The 16017-nt window shown below is 39.3% G+C and overlaps 1 protein-coding gene across 1 annotated transcript in view; it reads right to left on the bottom strand.

The window, feature by feature from the left end:
- Window positions 1-14666, bottom strand: part of LOC136829576 (major centromere autoantigen B-like) — a 32840-nt gene extending 18174 nt beyond the window's left edge. The window contains exon 1 of the mRNA XM_067088424.1: window positions 14324-14666. Within this exon, the coding sequence (XP_066944525.1) occupies window positions 14324-14666 (343 nt within the window). The remainder of the gene's footprint in view (window positions 1-14323) is intronic.
- Between the last annotated feature and the right edge of the window lie 1351 nt (window positions 14667-16017).

The raw sequence follows: 16017 nt of genomic DNA on the forward strand, positions 1-16017 counted from the left end.
CTCTCTCTCTCTCTCTCTCTCTCTCTCTTCTTCTTCTTCTTCTTCTTCTTCTTCTAATTGACACGTGTTTAACTGTAGCAATGTTTAATCTCTCTCTCTCTCTCTCTCTCTCTCTCTCTCTCTCTCTCTCTCTCTCTCTCTCTCTCTCCTTCTTCTTCTTCTTCTTATAACTGACACGTATTTAACTGTAGCAGTTTTTAAATCTCTCTCTCTCTCTCTCTCTCTCTCGTTTCCTTATTATCTTCCGCCTGTCTTATAAGAGTCGTATATTACGACGTCGTCTTCGCTGCGTTTAAATCTACCTTTGCTTGATGCTTTCGACTTTTTTTGTGTCCTGAAATGAATGTCATCGGCAACCTTTGTACTCCGGGGCTGTCTTGACGTGGCTACTTTATATCTCGACGTTGATTCCCTGCTGTCATGAATCGTCTGAACGTGGCATTCGCTTATTTTAGAGCTTTTTGCTCGTTGCTGATTTTGTTCTTGAATGTACGTATGTCCGACTCATTTCTTGTGCCAATTCTGTGCACATTTACTGAGCAATTACATCACGTCTGATAATAGTCTCTCTCTCTCTCTCTCTCTCTCTCTCTCTCTCTCTCTCTCTCTCTCTCTCTCTCTCTCTCTCTCTCTCTCTCTCGTCCGGTTCTTCCTTCTAAAGTTTAATGTATCACCAACTCTTATTCAGTGCCAATTCTGGCACATTTACTGAGAATTACATCACGTCTGATAAGTCTCTCTCTCTCTCTCTCTCTCTCTCTCTCTCTCTCTCTCTCTCTCTCTCTCTCTCTCTCTCTTTTCTCGTTCGTCCAGTTCTTTCTTCTAAAGGCAACATCCGTCCATTATCCATCTCCCCCACCCTTCACCCCCTCCCCCTCCTTTCATCAACTTTTGGCTTTTTTGTGACTTTCAATTTATGGTTAGTTATACGATGCCAGAAGGGATATTTATAGTATGGCTTTCCCACCCCCACGCAAGAAAATTTATATTTATATATCGGGAACCTCAAACAAAGAATTGTTATAGGTTTTTAATTTCAAGTGTTTGCGTATTTTGAAGGTTTTGTCGCTTCTCGAGTCCTGGTATTGTTCGGTCGTGGTTTGGCAGGGAATTGTTACAATGCATTTTCTTGTCATTTCACTTTTCTGTTCACTCCCTGTCCCTCCAACCTCTCCAAGATTGTGCTCTCTCCGCTTGTTTCTTGCTTCAACCTCTCCTCTTATCTGTGCCTCCTCCTCCTCCTCCTCCTTCTTCTTTGTCCTCTCCTCCTCCTCCTCTTCCTCTTCCTCCTATCCTCGTTTCTTTGTCTTAACGTCTCCTCTTATCTTTGCATATCCTTTTCTTAACTCCTCTTATCTGTCGTCCTCCTCCTCCTCCTCTTCCACTTTATACATCTTTTTTTTTTTTTTTTCAACCTCCTCCTCCTTTTTTGTCCTCCTCCTCCTCCTCCTCCTCCTCCTCCTCCTCCTCCTCCTCCTCCTCCTCCTCCTCCTCCTCCTCCTCCTCAGCTCTTCTCTCCTCCGAACGATCCATGAATCACCTCGGAGATTTCCAAAGACGATCTATGGGAATCGCGGACAGATTTTTTTCCCTCAGCCTCTGGCCAAGAGCTAAACATCCACCTCCACCCGTCATTGTCGTTTATTGCCGGCCAAATAACAAATGCGTCTGTCCATGACACTGGAATGGCCTGGGGTCACATTATCCGGCCCCTCGACACTGACCTGACCTCATTCCCCTCGTTATTTATTACAGCAAAACCCGGGTCATCATGTCCCAGGATCGAAGTCATAAGTCTGGGTCGTTGGGGGAGGTCAAACAAAGGCGGATCTGTGGGCGCTGTACTGTGGAAATCACTCCGCTGGGGAGGGCGCTCCTCCATCAGGGAGGGGAGGGGATGAGGGGGGAAGGGGGTAGGAGGAGGAGGAGGAGGAGGAGATGGAGGACGATGTCGATCTCGTCTTATGATTCCCTCAGGGAACTGATTGTTATTTCTATTGAGAATTCTTTGATAACTAACACTTTGTTCGTGTCCTCTCTCTCTCTCTCTCTCTCTCTCTCTCTCTCTCTCTCTCTCTCTCTCTCTCTCTCTCTCATTTTTTTCAACGTCCTCTCTAGCCCTACCTTCCTAATTGTCGCTCTCCCGATGAACCGGGAGAGAAGAAGAAGAAGAAGGAGAAGAGGGTTTGTGATTGTATTTTCCCTTCAGAGTGAGTCGGGAGGGGCACTTCAGGGGAAAGAATAAGGCCGCGTAATAGAAAGCGCTTTTATCGACGTCTGATAGAACGCGCTTTTCATCGCAGGAATTGGGGTATCCCGATCCTTGAATGAGGCGAGTTTAATTGGAATGTCACGTGACTTGCACTCTAGTTGTTGGGAAAGTTATGAATGGGCGAGTCCGTACGACGGTTTCCCGAGATGCTCTCTCACCTCCGTAGTGTTTTTTTTTTCGCTTTAGATTTTTTTTATACGGAATTTACATGTCTGTTTGAGGTGAAACTGTTCATATGATAGTGCTTGAAGTATACTTTATTATATATATATATATATATATATATATATATATATATATATATATATATATATATATATATATATATATATATATATATATTTTATCTTATCTTTACCTGGAGAAATCCAGAAGACGTAGAAGGAATTACGATGATAATCCCGAAGTAGGTGACAAGCCTGGCTGGAGAGTTAATGAAAGCCAAGGAAAGCGGAAGGAGGAAGAGAATTCCAAAACTTGGCGGCAGAGGGGAAGAGGTGGCTCCGCGTGCATTTCGAGGCACTCGAACGATGAAGGGATAGTGACTGAAATAATACCTGTAGAAAGAAACAGAGACACCAACTTGTGAGAAAGAGAGAATGCTAGGCAAAAGTTGTAGCTCGCCAGTGAAATGCAAAATTCCAACGCAAGGCTGTATATTATGCTTTAGAGTATCTTATTGCAAATTCTCTGTATATTTGTATAGATCTTTGTATTTGAATTGTTGTCTGTTCAAGCCTACTTTCTAAACAGGCCGTAGAATTTTTATAATCAGACCTTAAGTGACTGATAAAATCTCAAGCTGATTAAAATTCTGGATGTTATTATTTGATACAGTATATATATATATATATATATATATATATATATATATATATATTATATATATTTATATATAATTTATATATATTTACTAACAGGACCTCATTGAAACTGGTTGGTATCTAGCGGAGATATTTTTTCAGTGAGGTCCTGTTAATAAATGTATTAATGCACAGATAAGTATGTAAGTGATAAAGTTATATATATATATTTTTATATTATATATATATATATATATATATATATATATATATATATATATATATATATATATATGTGTGTGTGTGTGTGTGTGTGTGTATATATATATATATATATATATATATATATATATATATATAAATATATTAAGTTCTATATATTTTGTAAAAACTTTTTGTTATACGTTATACGTCTTTTTCAAAGAATCAGCATTGCTCTATTACTTGAAATGACATGTTAATGTACCAGTTTTTATTTCACCATTCCCTTGAAAATTACATTGGTTACAATTTCCTTGAGTTTTTGGTATTATGATTTATTTCCGTGTTTACCTCTGATCGTATTAAATAAAAATCTTTCGTATTATTTTCGCCTCTTTATCCTTTTTCACAGCCATTATTCTCTTCTTCATGTCTGGATACGTTCCTCTCGTAGCGCGTTCCGCTGCTCATTTGGAGCCGTGTTCCAAAACTTTTTTTTTTATCTTCTCCGTTTCCTATGACTGTTGTAAACTTTATGGAATGAGGCTGGAGGAAAATGGGTCATTTTTAAAAAGTATAATATTAAAAGGAACTTTTTCTTCTCTCTTCTCCATTCTTTTGTGTGCGTGCGGAGAGAGAGAGAGAGAGAGAGAGAGAGAGAGAGAGAGAGAGAGAGAGAGAGAGAGAGAGAGAGAGAGAGAGAGAGTTCACTTTCAGAGAACGGGTCAGCCAAGTGGGAGTAATTTTGAAAGCGTAATATTAAGAGGAAGCAAATTCCCCTCCCCCTCACCCCCACCCGCTCCCCTTATTTTTTCCCCCTCTCTCTTTTCTTTTCTCTTTCTCTCTTTCTTTAGCTACCACTTTCTCGGTGATGGTTTTGAGTTTTATGGAACGGTCGAGCAAAGAGGGTAATTCTAGGAGTGTAAGATAAAGGGCGGGCAAAGCGTTGCGCGGAAGATTCAAACGACCCCATTTAAGGCTAGTACTTAGCCCTGCCTATTCCTCCCCCTCCCCCCTTCTCATCTCCTCCTCCTCCTCCTCCTCCTCCTCCTCGACTCCGTCTCTTCCTCAGGAGACTCAACCATCACCTCTACCGGCACCAGTATTTGTTGGAGGTTGGGTGGTTGGGGTGGGTGGTGGGTGGGGTGCCGGGGAGGGGGAGTCAAGTTAGTTGGGAGGGGTTTTCTTTCCCCCCCTTGCACATGTCCACTACATAAACTTGCCGCCAAAAACCAGTACATGAACACTATATTTACTTTCCTTAATCCCTTCCTTCTTAAACGGCCGGCTACAACTGTTTTTCCTTCTCTCTCTCTCTCTCTCTCTCTCTCTCTCTCTCTCTCTCTCTCTCTCTCTCTGCCACCACCATTGTCACGAATTGTTTTCCTTCCACTTTTTAAGTAAATTGGGAAAAGGAACTTCCGAGGAAATAGCGGCGTCCCTGGTTGTGAAATTGACGTTTCAATTAACAAGAAATAGTAGAGTTATGCGGATCTTGGGTCCAGTGCCAGTTGCGGCAGCAGCTGATTTTGATGTTGAACCTGGCCTCTTCAGTTGATGATGCTCATTTGCGTCATGATCCAGCATAAAGAGATCTCGTTCGTATGGTTCTAAAATATTTCCTATCAGCCATCTTTGTTTCCCCCCGGGTTATAAATCCTCGTCCCCGCGGAAGAACCTATCGAGGGAGAATGAAGAACGGAAGCGCTGTGTTTGGGGAAAAAGAGGTCCTGAAACGAAACCCTTCGGGCAGTAACAGTTACCTGTTTATTTTCGTGATTGAATTGCGTCCCTCACGACTGGCCTCTTTCCCTGGAACACAACCCATCTCTTTTTTTAATTTTCTGTTAGCACTGACGAAGGCGCTGATGGCGCAGGAGGCGTTTCGTTGGTGATGGGCGAGGGTGACCTGATGTATCTTGCACCTCCCCATTTTTTCTTTCCGTTGACGCTGACGGAGGCGCAGATAGACAACGCTGCTCTGACGGGGATCGAGTTCAGGACCTGACCCCACCCTATTTTTTTTTTTTAATGTTAGCCATGACGAAGGCGCAGGTGGTGTTTCGGAGGTAGAGCGACTCCGCTTTCCTTGCCCCTTCCACCACCCACCCACCCCCACCTTTTTTTTTTATTACGTTGCCGAAGGATCAGTTTGCGCAGGCGTCGGAGAGTGGAAGAGGATCTGAACCGTGCGTTTCTGGGCGTGGCAGAAACCGTTGTGGCACGGGAAAAAAATATGGAAGGTAGGTGTAAGCAAAAAAAAAAAAAAAAAAAAAAAAAAAAGAGGAGGAAGACCAAGCCTTGGGCTTTCTTTTCCCTTTTAGTTATGGAGACCTAAGTAAATAAAGATTATTTCTTGTTGTCCAGCCTACCAGCGCGCATGCGCACTTCTTTGGAGGCTTACACTGGTGCTAAATGCATGAGGGTCACTGAAGAACCCAACCAACTCCTCTCTCTCTCTCTCTCTCTCTCTCTCTCTCTCTCTCTCTCTCTCTCTCTCTCTCTCTGTTGATTAGCTGAAATAGTAATGATTTATTATTGTTACTCATCAAATCATCTTTTATTTTGTTTTTAGACATACCACAAAGTTCTTTTGCTTGATAAGACTGTTGTCTCGCCCTAGTCAGCTTCTGAATGGTCCAAGTTAGGTTCTTGTAAAAGACGGGCTGGAAAGTTGACTGTGTGATGTGTTTAGGACGATGAATTGACGTCCTATGCTCCCTCCAGGATCCAGAGAAGCTGGTTCCTGGCTTCTTCTGAAGAACTGACGGAGGACTGATCTAAGGTTGTACCTGGGTACCGAAGCAATGGCCATTGTTACGATGCCTTACTAGAAAGACTGTTCCATAAACGTAACTGTATTGCATATAGTTATGTCTGTTTGTAAAAGTTATATGCGTTCTTCGTACTATTTTATTTCTGACTCCAAAATAGTTAGTATTGATATTGACTATAATAGTAATCCTGTTGATAGTCATTTGAAGATTGAGGATTGTGATGATGCCGTCGGACAGACAAAAGCATCTAGTAGGCATCATCTGAGAGAGAGAGAGAGAGAGAGAGAGAGAGAGAGAGAGAGAGAGAGAGAGAATGTTTGGTTGGTTTGTGCTAGCGTGTCAGAGCAGTCTTCAAACGAGGACCATAATTCGTGGACAAGTGGTCTTTAGGGTGTTGGAGGGCCTGCCATCAACCGTCCCCCCCCCTACCCCCAACCTTCCCCCCTGTCCGTTACCGCTGACGACCCCCCAAGACACCACTACCCATCTTTTCCATAACACTGCCACAATAAAACTGAAATTAAAAGGAAGGGGCGTCACTTCCAGCGGAAACAGAAAAAAACAAGTAAAAAATGCGCCGACGTTTCTTCGGCGCAATTGAGTTTTCTGTACAGTGCATAATGCTGTATGAAACTTTCAGCCACGGCCTGGTGGTGGCCTGTGTTGTTGGTAACTATAGCGGTTGTCAGGCGCACGATCATGGCTAACTTTAGCCTTAAATAAAATAAAAACTACTAAGGCTAGAGGGCTGTAATTTGGTATGTTTGATGACTGGAGGGTGGAAGATCAACATACCAATTTGCAGCCCTCTGGCCTCAGTAGTTTTTAAGATTTGAGGGCGGACAAAAAAAGTGCGGACAGGAAAAAGTGTGGACAGAAAAAGTGCGGACGTACAGACAAAGCCGGCACAGTAGTTTTCTTTTACAGACAAATAAAACGTGTGATTGAACTTAATGCACAAACCCTACGTCATTTTCCTTTTTATTTTTCGTCAGTTTTGGCCTTCAAGGGAGAAGAAGGGGCGGAGAAGGATATAGTAACTAGAGAGAGAGAGAGAGAGAGAGAGAGAGAGAGAGAGAGAGAGAGAGAGAGTTGTAAATAAACGGGGAAAAGTTAAATAAAAACGTAATTGAGAGAGAGAGAGAGAGAGAGAGAGAGAGAGAGAGAGAGAGAGATGTAAATAAGCGGGGAAAAGGTTAACTAAAAACACTGTAATTGAGAGAGAGAGAGAGAGAGAGAGAGAGAGAGAGAGAGAGAGACTTTCGTGAAGGGTTATCGTCAACTCCCACAATGCATTGCAGCCAACAGCCGCGATTCAGCGGAAATGTTCGTCACATATCAAGCGACCATAGGCCTATTTCTGTGAAAGCCTTTTATCAGTTAGCATTTGCAATTTCAGAAGTTGTGAAACCACAAATGTTGTTGATCAGTGTACCTTAATATTTTGTAAGAGTATAAGAGAAGGTTAATGAGAGAACGTGTTACCATTGAATGGGGGATTAAGAATTAACATTGGAGATGAACTGGAGTGCAGTGCTCTCTGATTTTGATGTTAATGTTATAATGTTAATTGTGATGACCACACATTTAAAAGTAGATTAAATTAAACTGTAATGCACGAACTTGAATATCGATTGAAATTTCTTGATTCCTATGTATGTATATATATATATATATATATATATATATATATATATATATATATATATATATATATATATATATATATATATATATATAATTTCTGACTCACATCAGGATTGAACCCAGGTCTTTCAATTGAGTCAGAAATTTATTACTGTTCCACACTTGATTGTGTGTTGATTAGTTCTGTATATACAGTACATATATACTGTATATGTATATACATATATATGTATATATATACATAATATATACATATAAATAACTATATATACATATTATATATATATACACTATGTACATATATACATATATATACATACATATATATATATATATACATACATATATATATATATATTGAAAAACAGACTTAAATATATTCGTATCGTTGTATAAGAAGATCAGATATATATATAAAATGATTCTATATATTGATTGCCTATACTATAAATATAGGAGATATATATATATATATTAATTATATAAAAACAATTGCTTGCTGAATACATACAAATTTAATCTCATTCTCTCATCTGGGATATATACATAGATACATAGACATATGATAGAGAGACGAGAGAGACAGACTTGTAAATAAGCGGGGAAAAGGTTAAATAAAAACATTGTAATTGAGAAGAGAGAGAGAGAGAGAGAGAGAGAGGAAAAATGTAAATCAGACTCAGGGAAAAGGTTACCCTCTGAGAGATTGTAAATAAGTTAAATAAAAACATTGTAATTGAGAGAGAGAAGAGAGAGAGAGAGAGAGAGAGAGAGAGAGAGAGAATGTAAATCAGCGGGGAAAAGGTTACAGAGAGAGAAGAGAGAGAGAGAGAGATAAATGTAAATAAGCAGGGGAAAACGTTGAATATAAACATTGTAATTGAGAGAGAGAGAGAGAGAGAGAGAATTGTAAATAAGCTTGAATATAAACATTGTAATAAGAGAGAGAGAGAGAAATTGTAAATAAGAGAGGGAAAACGTTGAATAGAGAGAGAGAGAGGAGAGAGAGAAATTAAATAAGCAGGGAAAACGTTGAATATAAACATTGTAATTGAGAGAGAGAGGAGAGAGAGAAATTGTAAATATGCCCAGGAAAACGTTGAATATAAACATTGTAATTGAGAGAAGAGAGAGGAGAGAGAGAGAAATTGTAAATAAGCCAGGGAAAACGTTGAATATAAACATTGTAATTGAGAGAGAGAGAGAGAGAGAGAGTAAATAAGCGGGGAAAACGTTGAATATAAACATTGTAATTGAGAGAGAGAGAGAGAGAGAGAAATTGTAAATAAGCGGGAAAACGTTGAATATAAACATTGTAAAACATTGAAGAGAGAGAGAGGAGAGAGAGAGAAATGTAAATAAGCTGGAAAACGTTGAATATAAACATTGTAATTGAGAGAGAGAGAGGAGAGAAGAAATTGAATAAGCCCAGGAAAACGTTGAATATAAACATTGTAATTGAGAGAGAGAGAGGAGAGAGAGAGAAATTGTAAATAAGCGGGGAAAACGTTGAATAAAACATTGTAATTGAGAGAGAAAAAAGAAAATTGTAAATAAGCGGGGAAAACGTTGAATATAAACATTGTAATTGAGAGAGAGAGAGGGAGAGAGAGAGAAATTGTAAATAAGCGGGGAAAACGTTGAATATAAACATTGTAATTGAGAGAGAGAGAGGGAGAGAGAGAGAAATTGTAAATAAGCGGGGAAAACGTTGAATATAAACATTGTAATTGAGAGAGAGAGAGGGAGAGAGAGAGAAATAAGCGGAAAACGTTGAATATAAACATTGTAATTGAGTTGAAATAAGGTTGAAATAAAAAATACCAGGAAAACGTTGAATATAAACATTGTAATTGAGAGAAGAGACAGAGAGAGAGAGTTGAAATAAGAAAACGTTGAATATAAACATTGTAAAAAGAGAGAGAGAGGGAGAGAGAGAGAAATTAAACGGGAAAAAACGTTGAATATGTCTTGAATTGAGAGAGAGAGAGGAGAGAGAGAGAAATTGTAAATAAGCGGGGAAAACGTTGAATATAAACATTGTAATTGAGAGAGAGAGAGGGAGAGAGAGAGAAATTGTAAATAAGCGGGGAAAACGTTGAATATAAACATTGTAATTGAGAGAGAGAGAGAGAGAGAGAGAAATCCGTTGAATATAAACATTGTAATTGAGAGAGAGAGAGGAGAAGAAAATTAAATAAGCAGGAAAACGTTGAATATAAACATTGCTTGAGAGAGAGAGGAGGAGAGAGAGAGAAATTGGATGATGCGAGAATTGTAAATAAGCAGGGAAAACGATTTTGTAAATAAGCGGGAAAACGTTGAATATAAACATTGTAATTGAGAGAGAGAGAGGGAGAGAGAGAGAAATTGAAATGATATAAACCATGTAATGAGAGAGAGAGAGAGAGAGAGAGAAATTGTAAATAAGGGGAAAAGGTTAAATAAAAACACTGTAAATGAGAGAGAGAAAAAAATTTTAAAGGTTAAACAAAAAACACTTTTTCCGAGAGAGAGAGAGAGATAGAGAGAAAGAGTTAGAGAGAGATATGTAAATAAACGAGGTGAAGGTTAAATAAAAAAATACCGGTATTGTAATAGAAAGACAGACAGACAGAGTGAGAGTGATTAAAACATTAAAAAGTAAACGCCATTGCGTGTCTTGAGAGAGAGAGAGAGAGAGAGAGAGAGAGAGAGAGAGAGAGAGAGAGGATATAAAAAAAGTACACAATCCTGTAACAGAAAAAAAAGTAAAAAAAAGAGCATCGCTGATATTTGCTTGGTCATTGGATGATGCGCACCTTGCAACACGATTTAATATAAGGTGATGATGGTCCGCCATTGACGACTGGCTCGGTTTTTATATAGTTATTTTTCCGAGACGAATCTCATCTTCGACCGCGGCGTCTCTCTCTCTCTCTAATATGCACTCTCGAATTTGGATAAATGTGATACCTTCATGTTGCCTAAGGGGCTTAAATGAATAAGGCCTTATACGTGTTATGTGTATGCCAATAATAATAATAATAATAATGATAATAATAATAATGATAATAATAATAATAATATTATTATTATTATTATTATTATTATTGGGGAGAATCGTCATACTTTTAGCCTGGGTTTCTCGAGGCTGAAAAACGAATAATATCTTTCCGAGATGCTATCGGGATAAGAAACGTTGCTTATCGATTCCTACGAGAGAGAGAGAGAGAGAGAGAGAGAGAGAGAGAGAGAGAGAGAGAGAGAGAGAGAGAGAGATGTAAATAAACGAGGAAAAGGCTAAATAGAAGTACTGTAATAAAGAGAGAGAGAGAGAGAAAATAAACGGGGAAAAGGTTAAATAAGAATACTGTAATCGAGAGAGCGAGAGAGAGAGAGAGACTGTGGATAGGAGAGAGGGCGCGAGATGTAAGTAAACGGAGAAGCGGTCAAACAAAAATCCTGTAATCGAGAGAGAGAGAGAGAGAGAGAGTTAGACTCGTTGCGTGTAGTTCAGGGGTCACCATGAATCAATCACCAACAGCAATCATCACTAAGAAGACGGATAATGGACGTAAGGCCTCGGGCCGTATGAGGCATCCAAGTGCTCATTAGCCCTTTGGAGTTATTGCAGAATTTCTGTCTTGGGGTATTTTAGTGGTGGGAGAGTAAATGCTGGAGTTAGTTTTCCTCCTCCGCCGAGTAAATGGGATGGGTTGCTGTGTCTAGTTATTTTTGTCATCGGGAAAATGGCCATTATTATTATTATTATTATTATTATTATTATTATTATTATTATTATTATTATTATTATTTTATTATTATTATTATTTTTTCTGTCTTGCTTTTTTTTGGGTAGGTTTTCCCCATAAATGTCATTATTATTATTATTATTATTATTATTATTATTATTATTATTATTATTATTATTATTATTATTATTATTATTATTATTATTACTGTTCAGAAGATGAACCCTTTTCATATGGAAAGATAAACTAATATAAAGTCGGTTCTATAATTATTATTATTGATGTTATTATTACCTGTCTATTGCTTTCGTTATATAGGTTGTTCTGTAAGTGTCAGTAGTAAAAGATAAATTAACAAATGAATAAAAAATAGATAAAAATATAGATAATTTTTTATTCATTTGTTAATTTATCTTTTACTACTGGTACTTACAGAACAACCTATATCTATTTGCATATTCATTTATTAATTTATCTTCCTTTTTTCCTTTCTAATAACTGATCTCTTTCTGCATTTCGTATTAACTTCTGTAAATTCTGTATCATTTGTAACTTCTTTCAAATGAGCACCATATTCTTTGGAAAGTTGAATTTCAAGTCAGAGGCCCAATTGGGCATGTTCCATAAGAATAGGGAATTATCTTCGGAAAAATAATAATAATAATAATAATAATAATAATAATAATAATAATAATAATAACAACAACAACAACACGGAAGTCGTGCAAAAGTTATGTAACCCCCGTACGTATTTACAGCAAATTGGGGGTTATGTATTCATCACAGTATCAGACGAAAAACTCACGAAACTTGGTGTTGTTTACAATTTAGGATTTGCATACCGTTATTGAGCTCAGTGTTGTTTGCTATTTATGATTTGAATGCCGCCATTAAGCTCAGTGTTGTTTGTAATGTGGGATTTGCATGCCGTTATTAAAATCATTGTTTGTAATGTAGGGTTTGCATACCGTTATTGAGCTCAGTGTTGTTTGCAATTTATGATGTGCATACCGCCATTAAGCTCAGTGTTGTTTGCAATATGGGAATTGCATACCATCATTAAAATCAGTGTTGTTTGGAGTTTAGGACTGCCATACAGCTATTGTCTGCCGCAAACTTGCTTTTTATACCTACATAATAATATATATATATATATATATATATATATATATATATATATATATATATATATATATATATATATATATATATATATATATATATATATATATATATATATATATATATATATATAATATATATATATATATATATCATATTGTTCTGTGCATTATATAAAGGACCTATTCAAACTGGATGGTATCTAATGATAATGTGGACTGTTTGTCCAAGAAAACTTATATAATAAAAACTATTATATATTTGAATATATATATATATATATATATATATATATATATATATATATATATATATATATATATACAGTACTAACATGTATACCTAACAGTAGTTGTCATAAGAGCGCGCATGGGAGAAGCAGGAAGTAGGATCTTGGGATCCTTTCGTCCAAATCTTATGGAACGGCGTTGAGGACCCCCCTTCAACCCGGAGGTGTCATTTGTCGCCACAGTTTCATCGAAGAGTGGTCCCGGGGCGGTTTTTTTTTTTGCGGATCTTGTGACCGGGATTTGGTATATGTCATCTGGAATGAGATCAGATTTCAGAAATTACGTAGAATCGATTTTGTTTGTAATTTTTTTTAGATGTTGTTAGTTTCTCCTCTTGTATATGGTTAGTGGTATATATAGCTATTGCACTAAAGGATTACAAATATTTTAGTTTTCTGTTAAAGAAGATTATTGTGCCGGCTTTGTCTGACCGTCCGCACTTTTTCTGTCTACCCTCAGATCTTAAAAACTGCTGAGGCTAGAAGGCTGCAAATTGGTATGTTGAGCATCCACCCTCCAGTCATCAGACATACCAAATTTCAGCCCTCTAGCCTCAGTGGTTAGTTTATTTAAGGTTAAAGATAGCCAAAATCGTGCTTCTGGCAACGATATAGGACATGCCACCACAGGGCCGTGGTTAAAGTTTCATGGACCGCGGCTTATACAGCATTTTACCAAGCCCACCGACAGATAGATTTATTTCAGGTGGCCTTGATTATACGCTGTAGCGGCTGTACAGAAATCTCGATTGTGGCGAAGAAACTTCGGCGCATTTTTTACTTGTTTTTTCTTGGTTTATGACATCATTTGATAAATGTCGTAGTTGTATTTTGAAATACATCCTCGTAAAATTCCGAGTCCGAAATTATCCTTGGAAGGAATCTCGAGATCCCAACGCCGTTGACGCTTGATGATGAAGTCATCTCCTGGCGAATGTCTCATCATTAAATGAATGATGATTTATTGTTATTGCTTTGGGAACAGAGAGAGAGAGAGAGAGAGAGAGAGAGAGAGAGAGAGAGAGAGAGAGAGAGAGAGAGAGAGAGAGAGATTGAAATTATTGAGGATCTTGTGATGAAGAGAGATAGAAATTCTTAATTGTTGAGGTTGTTGTGATGAAGAGAGAGAGAGAGAGAGAGAGAGAGAGAGAGAGAGAGAGAGAGAGAGAGAGATTTCCTGTTGTTCAGAGTTAATCTTACAGTGTGCTTGAGCTAAGAAGAAGTGAAGAAGAGAAGAGGTTGAAAGATAAACTTCTTCACTGAATTCTTTCATCTTGGCCACGACAATAATTCCTGCATCGGCGGGTCAGGGCATTTCCGCGGATTAGGGGTCTGTACGTTTCCGCGCCTGCATTTCCGACTTTTCTCCGCCGACCGATACCCGAATTCCGTACCCTTGTAGTTGGGTATCGGGAAAAAAATTTGTAACCAATCGGTGACACCGATTGCGGAGGGCATCGCCTTCATATCATTGTTACCTTCAGCAATGCCGCGGAGGTTCTCCTCCACCTCTTCTTCCTCTTCCTCCTCCTCTTCTTCTTCTTCGTCTTCTTCTTCTTCTTTTTCAGCAATGCCGCGAAGATTATTCTCCTCCTCCGCCTCTTCTTCTTCCTCCTCCTCCTCCTCCTCTTCCTCGTCCTCTTCTCCTTCTTCCTCCTCCTCCTCCTCCTCCTCCTCCTCTCCTCTTCTTCTCCTTCTTCGTCCTCTTCCTCCACCTCCTCCTCCTGCACCTCCAGAGCCGAAGAAAAAGAATCCGACATTCGTCGGTCGGACATGACCGGTTGAAAGCCCGGAGCAGCGGCCAACTCGGAAAAATCTCATACATGCTTATTTGGGACTGAATAATGCCAATGATTTGGGTTGTAAGTGTAATGTAACTAGCTTTGGTGACCAGTGTTTGAGGGCCATATATGCTGAATTACGAGTCCGCTGATGAGTGTCTTTGGAAACTCGAGGTTAGCGGCGATCCGTCTCGGATTGTTTACTGCTGGAGTCACTTGATAGGCTGTCATTAGGACCCCAATATGTATCATCGGCCCAGGATTGATTTCGGTCCTTCGACCCTTGATTAATTATTCCTCTTTCTCTCCGCCAAAAAAAGAAATGATGATTATTGCTTTGCAATATGTTGTTGCTGGTCCTGCCCAATCCCCATCCCCCCTTCCCCCCATTCCCCTCCCTTCTCCTCACCCTTTCCCTGCTCTTCTACCCCTTGCTGACGTATCCTTCCAGGTCCCTTATACCCTCTCTCTCTCTCTCTCTCTCTCTCTCTCTCTCTCTCTCTCTCTCTCTCTCTGCGTCTCGGAAATCGTCGGTTTAGTATTTAAGGAAACGGGGATAAGGACTTGAGTTGGGTGTTTGTGGAGAAGGAATTGTGTGTATTGGGGATGGAAGGGGGAAAGAAAGGGGTGTGGGGAAGGGGAAGGGGGTGGGGAAGAGTGTAGAGGCCGGCCAAGAAAGGAGAATAAGAGGTATTAAGAGGTATTAGACCGTAATGCAAGGCCGCAGCAATGGAACCTACGATAACTCTAAAGATATTATTGCCGATCTCGAGATTAATACACGATTATATTGTGGAATGTAATGTGATTATCGTGTCCACCATTTTATCCCCCCCTCCACCCACCCCCCTTCCCTCTCAGCCCATGACTCCGTCTCTCTCTCTCTCTCTCTCTCTCTCTCTCTCTCTCTCTCTCTCTCTCTCTCTCTCTCTGAGAGACAGTCTCGTCGCATACCCCCTCCAAACCTAATGGTTAGGGGAATTGCCAAAAAGTATCGCTTTCCGAGCACCCGTATCGCTTTGAGGTTTTGCCATTGCAGGAATGATCGTGCACGCTGGTGGTGGTGGTGGTGGTGGTGTCGTCGCTGGTGCGCCGTCTTGCAGAGGTTGCATAAAATGTGATTTCCAATAACGCTAATTCTATATTATATCGGCAGGGGCGCCGTTGTCAATAAGGCTTAATGGTAGAGGGGATGCGGCACAAAGAACGGTTTGCCATTAGAGTGATACAAAGCAGCAAATAATAAATGGATCTTAAGGTATCGTTTCCTATCCCGGCCTCCGGCTATGGTTTTATTTATTCTTTATCTGTCTCTCTCTCTCTTTCTCGCCCCATACCCTCCCCCCCCTCTTCTTTTTTGCAGTACTGTCTTTTGCCAATCATCGTGTTGT

The sequence above is a fragment of the Macrobrachium rosenbergii genome, chromosome 44, assembly GCF_040412425.1.
Source record: "Macrobrachium rosenbergii isolate ZJJX-2024 chromosome 44, ASM4041242v1, whole genome shotgun sequence".
NCBI classification, from domain to species: Eukaryota; Metazoa; Arthropoda; class Malacostraca; order Decapoda; family Palaemonidae; genus Macrobrachium; species Macrobrachium rosenbergii.